Source organism: Dermacentor variabilis, chromosome 4, assembly GCF_050947875.1.
Source record: "Dermacentor variabilis isolate Ectoservices chromosome 4, ASM5094787v1, whole genome shotgun sequence".
NCBI classification, from domain to species: Eukaryota; Metazoa; Arthropoda; class Arachnida; order Ixodida; family Ixodidae; genus Dermacentor; species Dermacentor variabilis.
This window is the reverse complement of record NC_134571.1, coordinates 92,606,504-92,621,482: the sequence shown is the minus strand read 5'-3', so window position 1 is coordinate 92,621,482 and position 14,979 is coordinate 92,606,504. Positions and strand designations below refer to the sequence as shown.

The window sequence follows — 14,979 nt, the reverse complement described above, 5'->3', positions numbered from 1 at the left end:
TTAATATGCATAGCATTACATTTATCCTAGTTCATTGCACAGGCCACGCATACAGCTACGTAAATGTGAAAGCTTTCGCCACTTGAGCACTTCAATAGTTACTTATCCCTGTTAGTGTGACCAGCAGTTTTAACGTATTATTTCACAAGAATTAACTCCCAAAAGAGAACTGGAACCCTTTGTTTAGCTTTAGATAGAGGGAAAACAAAAATAAAATATCCGCCATCAGAAACAATAGCTGCTATAATATTGACTACTGATTAAATTTTTTAAATCTATCTGTGGCCTCATACATTACGATCATATGTGTGTGCTTCTTAATTCTGTCCCTGTTTCAAGTATGTGCGCTATAGTACAAGCCAGCACATCCTTAGAGCTTGGCTGTAGAATCTGAAACCATTCAATGTAACGATCTCTCACCGGAAATGGCTCCCTCCACGATGCGGTAACAATCGAGGGCCTGACGATAGCGAGAGGAAAGTGTCTTTGTTCGTCCAGCAGCAGACACTCCGTAACGGCCTTGGTCAAAGCGTAATTGTTGGGCTGTCCAAATTGAAGCTGTCTCAAAGAGCCCGTTACATTGTCACCTAAAGATCTGTACATTGGAAAGCAACACGTATTATGATGCTATGAATATATATATATATATATATATATATATATATATATATATATATATATATATATATATATATATATATATATATATATATATATATATATATAAACTTTCGACATAGAAAACATCCCCCTTTCCAGGTATCGCAGTAGTATACCATTTCAGTTGGATGTTTTGAAGAGGCAAACAATACACGGTACACAAGTCTCAATCGGCTGTGATGTAATTAGTTAAAACGTATTGATGGGCTGGTTGGATTTTCATGGCCCGCTAACGATGCCAAGCAACTTCGAACATGACTCTTTGAAAGCATTTCTCAGCTCATCGTTTGTGTTATTGTGACCTTTCTGCTATCTGAATGTTTGGACACCTGGTGGTTAAAGGGCATGCTCATCTTTAGGGCACCGTGACCATAACTTATTCTTTTTCACTGAATTGACGTGATTTTTACCCCTATTTCGTTGACCTAGCATGAACAAACATTACAACATACTCAACAGGAGGTTTTCTTCGGTCCAATGTGAAACATTTGGGGTCAGAAACACTTACTCAGTAACTTCAATAAGCTTTTGTGCGTCTATGGGTGCTGGGTACACCATTTCCTGCACGTCTCTTCTATTCCAGCTGCTATACGCAGTTGAAACGTGAACAAACGCCTGAAAGAAAAGAGACGATGGTTTTAGGGGCTGTGGAAGAGGCAAGCACAACTGCTAATAGCTCCAGGAGAACCTCATGTGGACGTTGAAAAAATAGAATATCGACGATAAAGATGACAAACTGCTGCAAATGAATGATTTTTGAATATTAGCTTTTCGACCTTGTATTGCAAATCAGTGACGAATGAGGGTTTATGTATGGGTAGTGACGTAAGACATTGGTATTATCCATATGCAGAGACACCTGGTAGAAATTTAGGAAGATAAACAAATCACGGCAGAAATAGCAGGAGTGATAGTCGTCTACTGTTGACTACCATGAGCGTGAACAAGTCGACGACTCGAACTGTAAACTGAACTTAAGCTCTTGTATATCTCGCGCAGCGGCAAGCGCCACCCACCAGTTTAAAAAAAGACAACGGGAATGCAAGGATAAAATGATGTGAATTGAACGAAATGAACGATGAAAGAAGGTACATGTCGTAAGACCGCAACTATATTCTTATTCGTACAGAGAGCGAGAAATCAATGAGATACGAAAGGCAAGGAGGTTAACGGGAAGATATATATCCAGTTTGCTACCCTGCACTGGGGAGGGGGTAAAGGGGAGGGGTAAGCCGGGAGTAACTTACGCAAAGGTTTGGCATTTTTTTACAGATATCCAATATGCACCGTGTTCCTATGACGTTCAGCTGAAGCAGTTGCCTGAAAAATATTCAAGCGTCAGTATTAAGATTCAGAGTTGTGCGGCTTCAACTATCGTTGGAACATTTGCCGAAAAAATTTCGAATCCTAGGCAGCTTAACTTGAGGCAGTTTAGATTTAGTAGAGCTTCAGACAGAATAGCTTTAGAAATATAACAGACCACTGCGCTTTCTCATTGTGCAGAGCGTTACCTCTAATTCATTGAACTCTACTAATGAAATAAGCAGGAGTTAAATTCTAAAACTAATGTCGCAGTTTCGCGAGGAAGGCAAACCAACGATTGCAATACCAAATTAGTGGGCATCTTTACGAAGCAGAAACTTGTAAACATAAAGAAACTTCTAAACTTGGCGTAGACTCTTGTAAACATATGCACTAACTAAATTAGCAAGCATGGTGCCACGTGCACACAAGCAAACACAGACACATCTGACTCGATGACTCCGGAAACTCGCTGTGAAAACGCTGGAGTGAGGAAGCGCGTAAGCAGCAGCGAGCGAATCGACCTTCGTGCTGCGTCTTGCACCAACGCGAACTAAGCTGCGAAAAGTGCGCGGCGGACTCTGTCCCCGTCGCAGATGGCTTTCAAGATAAAGCGGCCAGGGTGGGCGCCTGGGGCTGCCCGGGCCGTCCGTTGCAGGCCCCAACCCTACCCTTCCCCCGGAGCCTTGAGCGCGACAGAAGACTTCGCGCTTCCTGCCTGCTTTCGTCCCTTGCGTGGGCGAGATCGAGCCGCGATCGCCGGCTCACCCTCGCACGCGTTCACTTACACATACAGCATCGGCATACGGTGACGATATTATCGCCCTTGGACTTTATAACGAAGTTCACGCCGATACCGCCGCCGACGGCAGAAATGCGCCTGGAGTGTCTATATAATTGCTTTCGCAATAAAACTCAATAAATGAACAGTTCCACAGGCCCTTTTTCTAAGCATAAAGGCAATTAACATATTATAATTCTGGGGTGTTACGTGCCAAAATCACGATCTGGTTATGAGGCACGCCAATTAAAATAATAATAATAATAATAGTTTACAGACTCAAGACGCGTTCCTTCCACAAGCGTAGCATTCGCCAGTAAGAAGACGTTATCTTGGAAGAAAATTTCATAATTGTAACTGAGCAAAGTTACTGCGACGCAGCAGACGTTGTATAAGACAGACCTCACGTTTTTTGTTGCTCGATGAATATTCCGTTACTTACTTGAGTGAGTCAAAGAATCTGACCGTGGCAGCCAGGTGGAAAACGACAGACGCTTCTTCACATATGGTGGTCATGTCAGCTTCACTTAGTCCCAGGCCTGGCAAAGCTAGGTCCCCTGCTACAACTTTTACTTTACTACGTGCGTCTGGCACTTCCCGCTTGAGGAGTTGAAACACCTTCGCAGAAAAGGAGAAAAACGGATTTACATGGGCTATTACCTGCGTGTGGGTTTGAAAAGAGGATGTGAATTCGCACGAATTATATATTGACGTGTATTCGAAATACAATATTAGCGCTTAAGTAGACAACTTAGTGACTTGACATTGATTTGTTATTCATACAGTTCGTCCCGCTTTTACGACATCCTGTGCGAAGGTATATAAGATATATTTTTGATTTCTTTAAATATAATTGAGTTGTTGCCGCGGCAAGCAAAATGAATAGCTGTAATTGTGTTGCTTTTAACAACTTCGTGTTGTGCACCAGTTAAACCTTCCGGTTAGGCTAGACTATGTTAGGTCAGTAACGTTATTTGAAACGTAAATAAATCTAAAATTCGTATTCGTGACAATGCTATATATCGAGTACATACTGGGAAATCTAAAGCAAAGGTTGCTGCTGGCTTTGCTTGTATATTTGCCGCCTTTGCATATTTACCGCAACGGCGATCCTGCCAATTGTATATCTGTAGTAAACCAGTTTCTTATCCTTAAGAAGATGCCTAGGACGCAAGACCTGGGGGCGTATTTTCTCAAACTAGTCACCGCCCCCTTTCCTCATTTTTCGCTCATGTCGTAGTCGTCTTCAAATAGATACTATGCTCAATCTGCAATAGTTTTGTAACAACTTCTGACTACGCCTAATGAGCCATACTAGCGTTCATATATTAAAGAAATTTGTTTAGTAATACTACGTAGTGTAACAATTGCCGGATAAAGAAACGGTTATAAGTGACAGACCTGTCACGGAAAACTTGAAAACAAACAAACGAGATAGCTTTAGAAAAGTGAACTGCTGATCTAATTGGTCACCCGACATACTAAACGACTTTTGCGCCAAAACCACACACACAAGAAAGGAGACAACACGCGATAACATTCGCTTCACTCTTACCTAGAGCTGCATTATACGTTAAACTTTTTTTCATGTGGCTCTCATGTATGCGAGATAAAGTTTTACCCGTGAAATATCCGGCCTTATTAGCAGAGCATAAATCTGCAAGGTTCAGTTGTTGCAACATCTTTAGTCACGAACAGAAATATTTTTACATGTGCGTCAGAATCAATTCGTTTTTCTGGTTGTCCTCGTTATTTCCTCTTGTTAAGAGCGCTTTCTTTGTGTACCTAGATATAAACCTACATACATAATTCGCACTGCACTGCGAACAATGAGGCATGGCGTACTGGTATGCATGCACTGTACATATATCCCAGAGGCCTAAATGGGCAAATAGAATTAGGATTATTTAGCTTTGGTAGGCTTTAGAAATCTTGCAATGTTTTGTTGTGGTTTTGTTGAGGTATCTCTCGGTAAATGCATTCATGACCGCTTTACACGACCATACGAATGTGCAGGATATGTGGGGCACGGTGAATAATGACGCTTCAATAACGAATCATTTTGTTTATATTCGTCTGAATGTATTTATTTAATTTGTTTAGCACCTGCGTATTTGCCCCTTCGTCCGCAAGCAATGAGGCAGAAGGAAGCTGCAGGAACCACATATTTTGCCTCAACTATTTACGCTTTCTCTCTAAACAGTTTACGTCATACAATTTTTTTTTCAAAACACTCTAAATAATCGCTTGAAAGAAACGGCGTTGCCAATGAGCGTGGTTTCCGCATTCTGCGATATTTCTTTAAAGTTCAGGGTGTTCAACATTATTCCTTGGTTAGCTCTCACATCTACACGTAGGGCACGACGACGAACTGTCGGTGCCACAAATTACAGTTCAAACTGGAATACTGTTCAGCTACCCAACTGGTTCAAGATCCCGAGCGTTGTAGTGATATCCATTGTGAAAGTATGTATTACTGTCGCTTCAGTCTATGAGTATTGCGGTGTTTTCTTGTTTCAGGCGTATCATATGACTGCCTTGGGTGGCTGGAGGTGGCAGTGAGTAACTTTCCTTAGGCTGCATGTACTCCGCCTGAACGGGCCAAAGCAAATGCTTCCTTCGAAGCCTGTGAGGGCCAACCTACCATACATGCTGCGCTGAATTTGATTTCTCAAAAAAGCACATTTGATTTGAATTTGATTTCTCATTATTCAGTCACAGGACACTTTATCTCGACAACTTCTATGTAAATACATGGAAATGAAGATAAGTATTTTTTTAGGCAACCGTACCTTATTGATTTTGATGAGGTCTGTCGCATTTAAAAGGAGTGACTCCGGAAAACTAATTCTTTATTTAGGCTACTAATTTTTTCATGAATGTTCGTTGAATTCGCTAAAGTACAGAAAACTTTAGTGCCAAGTTTACAACACTATAACTCAGCAGTGATAAGCGGTATGGCGATCCTGTAAACTGCACCTAATAATACTGCTAAAACGGGTGAAATCGGTGTAGCTTACGCTACTCAGTTATACCGACATTTCATGCCGATAACTTTTGCATGACCTTCGTAAACATTGTAATAATTACACGTAAGCTGTGAACTCGTAGATCGCATTTGTCAGCTTGAGATGTTGGATGCCATGCTCGAGCCGTCTGGGTTGCGCGTGGACGCGTACTGCTGCAAACTACCATGCCGGTTACCACTTTGCGACTGGATTCGTATCTCCGCGTTGATGCGGTGCTAATAAGATGCGCAGTGTTCGGCTTCAACTCCGCGTTTAAAACGGAAACTGCGTGCGCTTCGTCTTGAATACAGCGTGAAACACATAGTAGCCGCCTTTAAGTTACGAAAATAAAATATCAAAAAACCCTTGGGGACACCCTGAAATGAGACAACATCATGCTGCTCACGAAATATTATCCAAGCGTCAGAGCTGTTTTGTTGGCGGTGGCAACGATTGCCTGGTTCATGCGCTGGAATACAGCGGCCGATACGACAAGGACAAGACGCCGATGCCAACAATCGGTCAACAAGTAAATTGACCCTGCTGCCTAAAGACACATTTCTCGCCCTACGACCGCAACGACGCATCCGACGACTGCGAGCCATCATAGTTTGATGCAACATCCCACCGACAACGCCGACAAAACAGAATTGGGCAGGAGCCACCGACGATGATCGCCAATGTAAGCGAATGGCCGAACGATTGAAGATAGCCATTCGCTTTATTTGAGTAACTATGCGTTTCTAGGCGCATATTCGTTGCAGTCAGGATGTTTGTGTAGTGCCCCAGACTCTGACGTGACAGAACGTGCCGGCAATCTCATTTCTGACACGAAAGCATCAAATGGTCCATTGAGCGCTCACAGGCCAGGTGCTGCGTGTAAATAGAGAGCATCGCCGCGGTGGCACGCCACCCTCGCTCTCCTAAGCATGTGTTATCCGCGCCTTCCTTTGTGTGCGAAAGCTCTCACCTGCGTTGTTACTTCGCCTCGGTAATTGCTATAAGGAATTTAATCTAAAAATAAAAACAGAATAAACTCGAAAGGAAACACTTTGGTGGTAGTGAGCTTCGAACCTACGACCCAACGCTAAGAAGCGTAGTGTCCTGCTCCCCGGGCTAAACCAGCGCCTCCTAGATAGCAGGCCTGTGCCCTCTGCTTTATGACATCATGCTACTTGGACCGAAATTTCTATTGCCAAGCTCGGCGTGACGAAAGCGGTGACGTCAAAATCACCGCGGCTTACTCGGTATCCCATGGTATTGCCATCCGATTTTCACTGTGGTGGCAGAAATGCATAGACCCGTCCCTTCTCCTCATTTTTGTATTCTCATCGGATTTGTATTTCATTCTAACTAGTAAAGCCTGCTCAGAAGTTACGTCTTGTCCTCGACTCTCAATTTCTATGCATGGTTTCATGCTGTCATATTCTATGGTAGTAGGCTGCATGCCTGCATAAATTGAACTGACGCAATTCTAGAGCAAGAATTTGGAGATGTTGCTTCTAACAAATAAATTCATCACTAGGTTTTGTTTTTGTCAGGTGGACAATTTTAACACTTAGTTGTAGACCAAAGGAAAATGTTAGCCAGTATTATTAAAATTATGCTTCACAAATGACGAAAATCCCCCTTTTATCTTTTGAGATAAGGCAGAAAGAAAAATGCAAGCATGATATCCCAGTTGCGCCTGAACTTTCCCGCAGGAGCTCGCCAGGGCATAATGGATTTTTAGAAAGCTTGGATGCATATATAGTGAACTATCTTTTGTTACGTAAGGCTACAGTCTATATTGCATTTCGGATAAAGCAAAGGTCTACCTAGGAAGCTTTAAGAAATTATCTGGTATCGAAACAGGTCAGAAAGAGAGAGAGAAGGAATGAACGTTTAAAGATCTCAATCAGTGACAAAGAGTGCTTCTTAGTTCACCCAAAACGGGTGTCCTTCTCAGTTAAGGTAGTCATTGGCCTTTCCTGCTTCCCTGGGCCGGTTCACCAGCTTTTGCTGGTTTTACAAGTCCGAGGCCGTGAGCATGGCCTCCCGCGACTCTTCACGGTCATTTTCTGTGTGACTGTATTCAGTTCTTCTTAATGCGCCTTTATTTTCTTGATTGTTAGGTTCTGCAGAATTAAGACACCCGATATTGCAATGTGGCGAAGTGTTTACGGTACCCTGCCGGACCAGAAAAGGTATGGGAATTGAGTTGGGTGCATTCCATTCACTATAATGCCGTGTACATAGGAATTTGTTCGCCAAATGCGAGAAGAAAATTTGAATTTCATGACGCCACATTTACCTACCTGCTCTGAGATATCAACAAATATCCAGAAAAGAAAGTTTGGTCTTCTTCTCCTCAAGTGTTATTTGCAAACATTATCCCATAGAATGAAGAAAAACAGTTTTGAGAGAGTACCTTACCATTGTTATCTAGTTTCAAGTAGCTTTATGACTGCTTTATTTTATCGCACCATTGCGTACGGCTAGACTCCCACACGTTTCACACGTAGCTTTTGCCACGGCGAACCCGGAACACGTAATTGACGACGTGACATCCATATTTCTAAAAATTAAGCTTCTAGAAGTATGCAGACGCTACACCGTCCCCCCTCCCTAATAGAATAAAGGAGCGCAGATTTCATGGTTGGCAGACGACAATTCCGAAACCTACCGAGGATGTCCGAGTGAATGAAAAATGGGGTTATTTGCTACAGAATGTCAGTATCTTGCCATAAGTTTTGAAAGCATGTACAGTTAAAACTCAATCTAACGAAACCCGATTTTACGAAGTTCCCGATCTAACAAATAAACTTACGTTCTCCGGCAGGTACCCATAGGGTTCTATGTTATCATTAACCCAAATTAACGAAACAAACTTGGCCGAATTCGATTTAACGAAGTTTTTCCTGAAATAAATTAGTGAAAAAAGCAGTGATTTATTTCTCAATTTTACGCAGATGGCTTCTTGTTGGCGCATGCGCTCTAAAGCTATCGCGTTAAAACATAGGCACCATAGTCACATCCCTAGTTTTGTTTCGAAGATGTTGCACGCCGCGCCTATGCACGGAACAGCCGACTCAGCACTGCGTCGGCAGGGGTGGCGGTGGTTGCTTTCGTTATTTCATGGTTTAGGCGACAGATGGATGGATTAGCGGCAAATACAATGCCGTGGTAGCTTTTGTGCGTCGCTACGTTACAATTTTAGATTTCGAAGGGCCGAAAAATTCCTTTCTCGATTTGACGAACTTCCCAATTTAACGAAATAATTCGAGCGTTGTAATCATTTCGTTAAATCGAGTTCCAACTTTATTTGTATGCCTTCTTGTCTGCTTTTATTTTTCCTTTTTATGACAAGAAAGCTTAAGATATTTTTCCAGTCTTTCTAAAATTTCCGGAAAAAGGACTGCTGTCAAAATTTCTCGAAATTTTGTATTTGCAGCCTTCATTTTGTACCGTGCACCGCACGCAATAAGAGGAAAGGGGTTTATTAATAGACAACTTTGGTCATTGGATCGGCATGGGAAGCTGGAGACATATACCCACTCAGAGTGCCTGAATTAGGCAAATAACGCCAATCTCAATAAATACGGTTGATTCAGTGTAGGTTGAAGTGTCTCGTAAGAGTTCCTGACAAGCAGGGTCACTTTATTCATTCGGTATGGCATGAGTAACGATTTGAGATCTGTGCGCCTGGCCCAAAGGGCATTGTGGGCGCTTTGATTGGCGCACACTCACGCCCCCGCTTCAAAACACCAAGCGGCGCCTTCACGTTTTGCGCAATAGTGGCATGCGTGGCACCAGCGCCAGTCAGCTGCAAAACAAATGTCCACAGCTTTTGTTGACATCATTAAAGCCGCATCCATCAGATGCCTGTGCGCTCATTCGACATAAAGTAACCCTGCTGGATCACAACAAAACATCCCCTGTCAATTGCCTTTCGGAGCAAACTCAAGTCAGATATGTGACTAGCTGTCGTGAAATAGCCCGCGAGCGAGCTCTCACGCCTTAGAAAGCCGTAAGAAAGAAAGAGAAGACGCCATGCTGAATTGGAACGTCGCAATACGCTGCCGAAAGACCTGACGTCACCATGACTATTAAGGACGAAACGCTACAACGGAGGCGTGAGGCCTATCGTCAACATGTTTCACAGCAGTGTTAGACGGCGGGTGTAGACACAAATGAAAAAAATATATATATTGAGGACACATTCGGATTTGCCTGCAGTGTGCGTGACCGCATATGGTCATGCAGATTATAGCCGACTTTGGCGACGATCCCTGATGGTTTCTGCACAACTTTGTTATAACATAGTGGTTTCAAATATTTCTAGCTCAGGACGCGTAAACACGTGATAGTTATAAGTGATTTTTCTTTCATTCCGAGTATACAAGGATGTATGCCGTCGACGTTGGCCATTCGTAATTGCCCACAAGGGCAATCAGTACGAATACAGAAAATTTTTTGCAAGCGAACTGCAACTGCGTACCTTCAGACATAAAGTAGTTTTATGAACGCAGGATACCGTTTCTATGCCTTTTGGAGCGACAACAACACACATCACTTGCATGAGTGAATTTCGGCAAATTATTGGCATCGAATGTCATTAAAAAAGGTAAAAAGATAGGGGTGGCTCACCCTGTTTCTACGTGAATTTCGATGTTTTCATATTTACGTTTTATTTTGATATGCATAGCTTTACTTTGCTTTTCACCTTCTGATACCATTATTAAGTGCTTGCGTTATGCGAGTTACGTTATCAGTCGATATAGCACTAAAACATACGAAATATCTTGCTGCATATACAAAAGCGAAATAAGCAGGTATTACCACGTAGCTGCATATCCTTTCAATCCATGAAATAGCTGAATTTTACTTAAGGGCTGAGCAGGTTAGACGAAAACATGATGGACGCTTAAGCTTCACCTTCAAGAGTGGAACGCGGCAGCACACAAAGATCCCTGACTGCTTCTCACGCTTCCCGGCAACTGCAGCTTATGTAGCCGTAATGTTTACCGGGAAACGCCGGCGGCGAACGCTATGCAAAAAAGCGAGCTTTCTGCTAAAAACACGGCTTCTTACGTGGGTCGATCCCGGAAGTAGTACACAGACGCGCCCCCTCCCTCCCCCGCAAAAATTACATTGTTCTTAGGTTTCTGTTATTGTTTTGCACTTCTAATATTTAAGTCTGAGAAGATTTAACATAAAAGGCATAACGTTGTCGGTGGTTTGTCTCATGACATTGGTCTGTGGGCTGCCATTCTCAAAATTCTGAGGAATACTTTTGCCAAGAATATAAGACAAGGTATCAGCAACTTTAGTGGTAGAATGGTGTGGCAATATAATCCGAATATACCGCATGTCATATAACAAAATGCGACATATACGTATACCTGAATATATACAGAAATTTTCGTTCACGGGCAGCTCCGCCGGCGCCAACACCCACCCAGAATTTTCTGTGACACGTGGCCTTTAACGCTATCCCGTTTAAAAAATGTTCTTTAGGAATCCAGTGAGATCTTACCTCACACTTGAACAATTCGTCAAGCCTCTCCTCCGGTTCCACACCACGCTTACTCCGCATAAGCAGATATATCCGCTTCACAGGGCAAGAGCGCAGCAATTTTTCAAGCAAAACCTGGAATGTAGAGATACTTCTTAGGGTAATCAATACTGAATAATGACGCTTTTTTATTTTGTGACGAAATTACTGTTAGAATCAATTTTAGTTCAACGTTAAATCAACTTCAGTTCGATAAAGGCCTGGGGAAGCGCTGCTTGCGAGTGTCCTTCGGAGCGCATTGAGATATATTCTGTCCTGTGTGCTTCTCGCTGTTGTCCGATGTCGTTTTCGCGCTAGTTAATGACGTCTCAAGTGTGTGACATATTCTGGCATATTCTATCACAAGAGTTCTTTAATAGTTTTTGTCGAAAAAATTGACTTTACCATAATGATGGATTAACGAAAGTGCATCACCATGTTACGGACAGCGCGTGACAACGGTATACCGCGTTATTGCAATCTACCTACGAGCGTGGCCGATCCCTCCTTCGATCGACGGTGCACCATTGCGCATGCGCAAAGGATGATTGATATTGCAGTGACGGCAACTGTAAGCAGAGAGACTGTGGCGAGCCAGCGCATGGGCAGCAAGCGTGTGCGCGCGAGACGTGCACTGCGCCGAGGTGCAAGATCTGTGTACTTGGACGATTGCGTTGAACATCTTGTAGTGGTTATTTTGAAGTTTACATAGTAAAGGCTGTTTCGTTGTTGCTAGGCGTTCGCTACTGGTGCTTCCGGCAAGTGAAGCATTGCTCTGGGACGCCGAACGGAACGAGGACGCTTGAGTTGAAGCGACTGATAGTGTGTTCCAATTGTGGCCAGCATCGGAAAGAGATTACGTAGACAGCTTAGGAGACAGCCGAGAGAGCTTCGAGACCATGTAATGGAACGTGTTTCTAGCCGTCTGGAAGACGTACGGAAGACGCTTCTTTGACGTGACGCCACCTAGCGGTGTCGAGAAATAGTTGAAAAAAGAGCACACAATTCCTGCATTTTAAGTCTTTCTGCCTGCAAACCCATGAACAACACGATGTAGCTCACATTAAGGGCGTAGGATAGCGCATCTACGATTTCTTGTGTGCGGACAGCCTTCCTGTCGGCTTTCCAAGCGTGCTGCTCAGCCGCCATCGTGTTTAGACAGGAAAGTAGGCTGTATCGTTATTGACTTCGACGCTGTCTTTGCGAAGCTGTCAGTTTTGACGTCCTCATGAGAATCGGAACGGGGCTTAAGATGGCCGCCGTCCACTTAGCCGTCTACTTTTCCGTCTACGGCTAGTATTGAAACACAGTCTTAGTCTCTTGGTTGTTGTCGCGAGTAGTCCTCACCAAGAAAAGACTCAAGCAGTTAACGTAGAAATGAAGTGTTATGTAATATTTCAACTTCCAGAAAAAGAACAACTGCGCAACGTTAGGCACACTAGACGAAAATATTTCCACAAACTTAGCAAAAAGGACAATTCGCCTTACGTACTGGACAGTTAACCTTAAGAGCCGTGGGGCGCACGGTCTACCCACGTACCACGATGGCTGGAAGCAGACTCCTCCTCGGTCGTGAGTTCCGTCAACTTATCAAGTCTTGGCGACGCGTGAACCAAGGTGTGCGAAGCATCACGTGACCAGTTCACCACGTTCACCACGTCACACTTGTTGCGTCATGCAATGCTGGCCGCTTATCAATTTTTGTATCAAGCAATCGACAAGATCTCGGCAATTCGTTCTCTCCCCCTCCGAGAAGGAGAGTGTTGAAGCTGATTTTGGTTCCCTTGCCCTGGAGACCGAACGCCACCTGCTCGGTTGCCAGATATGCTACAGTCCACCACCGTTTTGTACAACGTGCGCGGCTCCAACTGGATAAACAGAGTGCTTGATTCTTCCATCGATTGATGCTGCCATGCAAGATTCTGTGCCAAGTACACTATCTTGGCTTCTAACGTTACTTTTCCCTGCTTTGCAACACGATCTGTTGCAGTCGCTGGCCGATGGATGGCCGGTCGCAGTGTTCTTGTCTCCCCTGGAACGTAGTTAGAACAAGCGAACTTTCGAACATGGTCACGACGCGTTCTTGATGGTACTGTCACCGTCGCTTTCTTCGCTGGCAAGACTAGCACTCTCACCTTGCCCTTCACCTTCAGAGGTGCGGTGAAGGATGCCATTGTCGTTGGCGCACGCAAAAAAATGCATAGTTTCGGAGTCCACATTCATCTGATGTAAGCTCACTTGATTGTGATTGTTGTTTGAAAGAATCTTCACACCGTCTTCCTGCAGCGTTTCAGCTGCACGTGGCCAGCCGACGGTAACCCTGAAACCATCGCAGCTGCTTGCGCCAAAGCCTTGACACCAGAGTGCTCGCGCCTCTTCATGTCCTGCACCTTCGCTGAATTTGTTATGCTCCTCAAGGGCGTCGTCCTTGCGAAGAGCACCAGGCCATTGTGACACCTCGCACGCATTTCGGAATTCCGTGCCGTTTCTTTCAATATACTTGTTCTGCGCAGCGAGCTACTTGTCCAGTCACGCGGCCGCCTGCCCCATCTCGTAGCCCACGTAGCTGCTATTCACAAATGCAGTCCTGGTCCAGGTGCTGTTCTCGCTGGTGAAGAACGCACCGGCAGCTTTTCACGTTGGGCGCCATTTGGACGGAAAACCTTGAATTAAGAAAACTGCATTACTGGTCTCATCAAATCAGAAATCTTATGACGTTCGTTTTTTTGTTCTAGAGATGATGCAAGCATTTCTCATAACGAAACGTTCCTGTAAAGCACGGCGATTCGATTTACCCTTATGTGAGGACCCCGGTGAACTCTCAACGTTTAAAGTGAAAACTCGGAACAGTGCCTCAATATTTATTTTTAATTATCTCCACAAGCTTGCAGAGACGTGTTATCTTCAGGCTCCTAAGAACCAGGTAAACCGGTATCTCCGCTGGTGCTACATGACAGCGTATGCTGCGTTGACAATAGCATCCTTCCTAAATAACACCATTGCACAAAAGCTGCACATGGGCTGCACGTGGGCTGCACCACTACACGGCATGAAAACGAATGTTTCAGTGCAAGTGTTCGTAGCAAGATGGCGCGACGCCATATAATTTACCTACAGTGTACATTGAAAACTATTAATTGCCGATGGAAAAAAAATGGAATGCTGTTGGGTTAACATTTGTGTGTACAACATATTTTCGATGTTTTCCGGTACAATTTACACACTACCAAACAAGTACAAGAGCTTCAGAGGCGCGTTCAAATCCTAAGGTTAGCAGCCTCATGGAGCACTCCAATCATCGGGGGCGGAGCGCTGGTTAAGTGTGTCACATTCCTGTAAGAGTCATTGATAACTCAATGTTATAGGTTCAATATGGTCTGAAATATTCTGAACTTTCCTAATAAAACAACAAAAACAAAAGAAAATCGGTGGCGCACTTTTATTAGAGTAGGCTATCGGCTTTTAGAAAAGGCGGGTCATGTACCAGCGCTCGCCTTTCCGCTATACACGGGGGGTAAACGCCTAATATTCCAGTCAGACGAGCGAGCGCACTGTCTATTTGAGCGAGTTCGACGATAGTGATATTAATAATAATATTTGGGGTTTTACATGCCAAAACCACTTTCTGATTATGAGGCACGCCGTAGTGGAGGACTCCGGAAATTTTGACCAGCTGGGATTCTTTAACGTGC

General features: G+C 43.9%; 1 protein-coding gene across 1 annotated transcript in view; it reads right to left on the bottom strand.

Moving 5' to 3' along the window:
* Positions 1-14,979, bottom strand: part of LOC142578277 (fatty acyl-CoA reductase 1-like) — a 55,028-nt gene that overhangs the window by 30,139 nt on the left and 9,910 nt on the right. Inside the window, exons 2-5 of the mRNA XM_075687678.1 lie at positions 11,270-11,383; positions 3,186-3,361; positions 1,908-1,980; positions 1,169-1,275 (exon numbers count right to left, since the gene is read on the bottom strand). Of these exons, the coding sequence (XP_075543793.1) occupies positions 1,169-1,275; positions 1,908-1,980; positions 3,186-3,361; positions 11,270-11,383 (470 nt within the window). The remainder of the gene's footprint in view (positions 1-1,168; positions 1,276-1,907; positions 1,981-3,185; positions 3,362-11,269; positions 11,384-14,979) is intronic.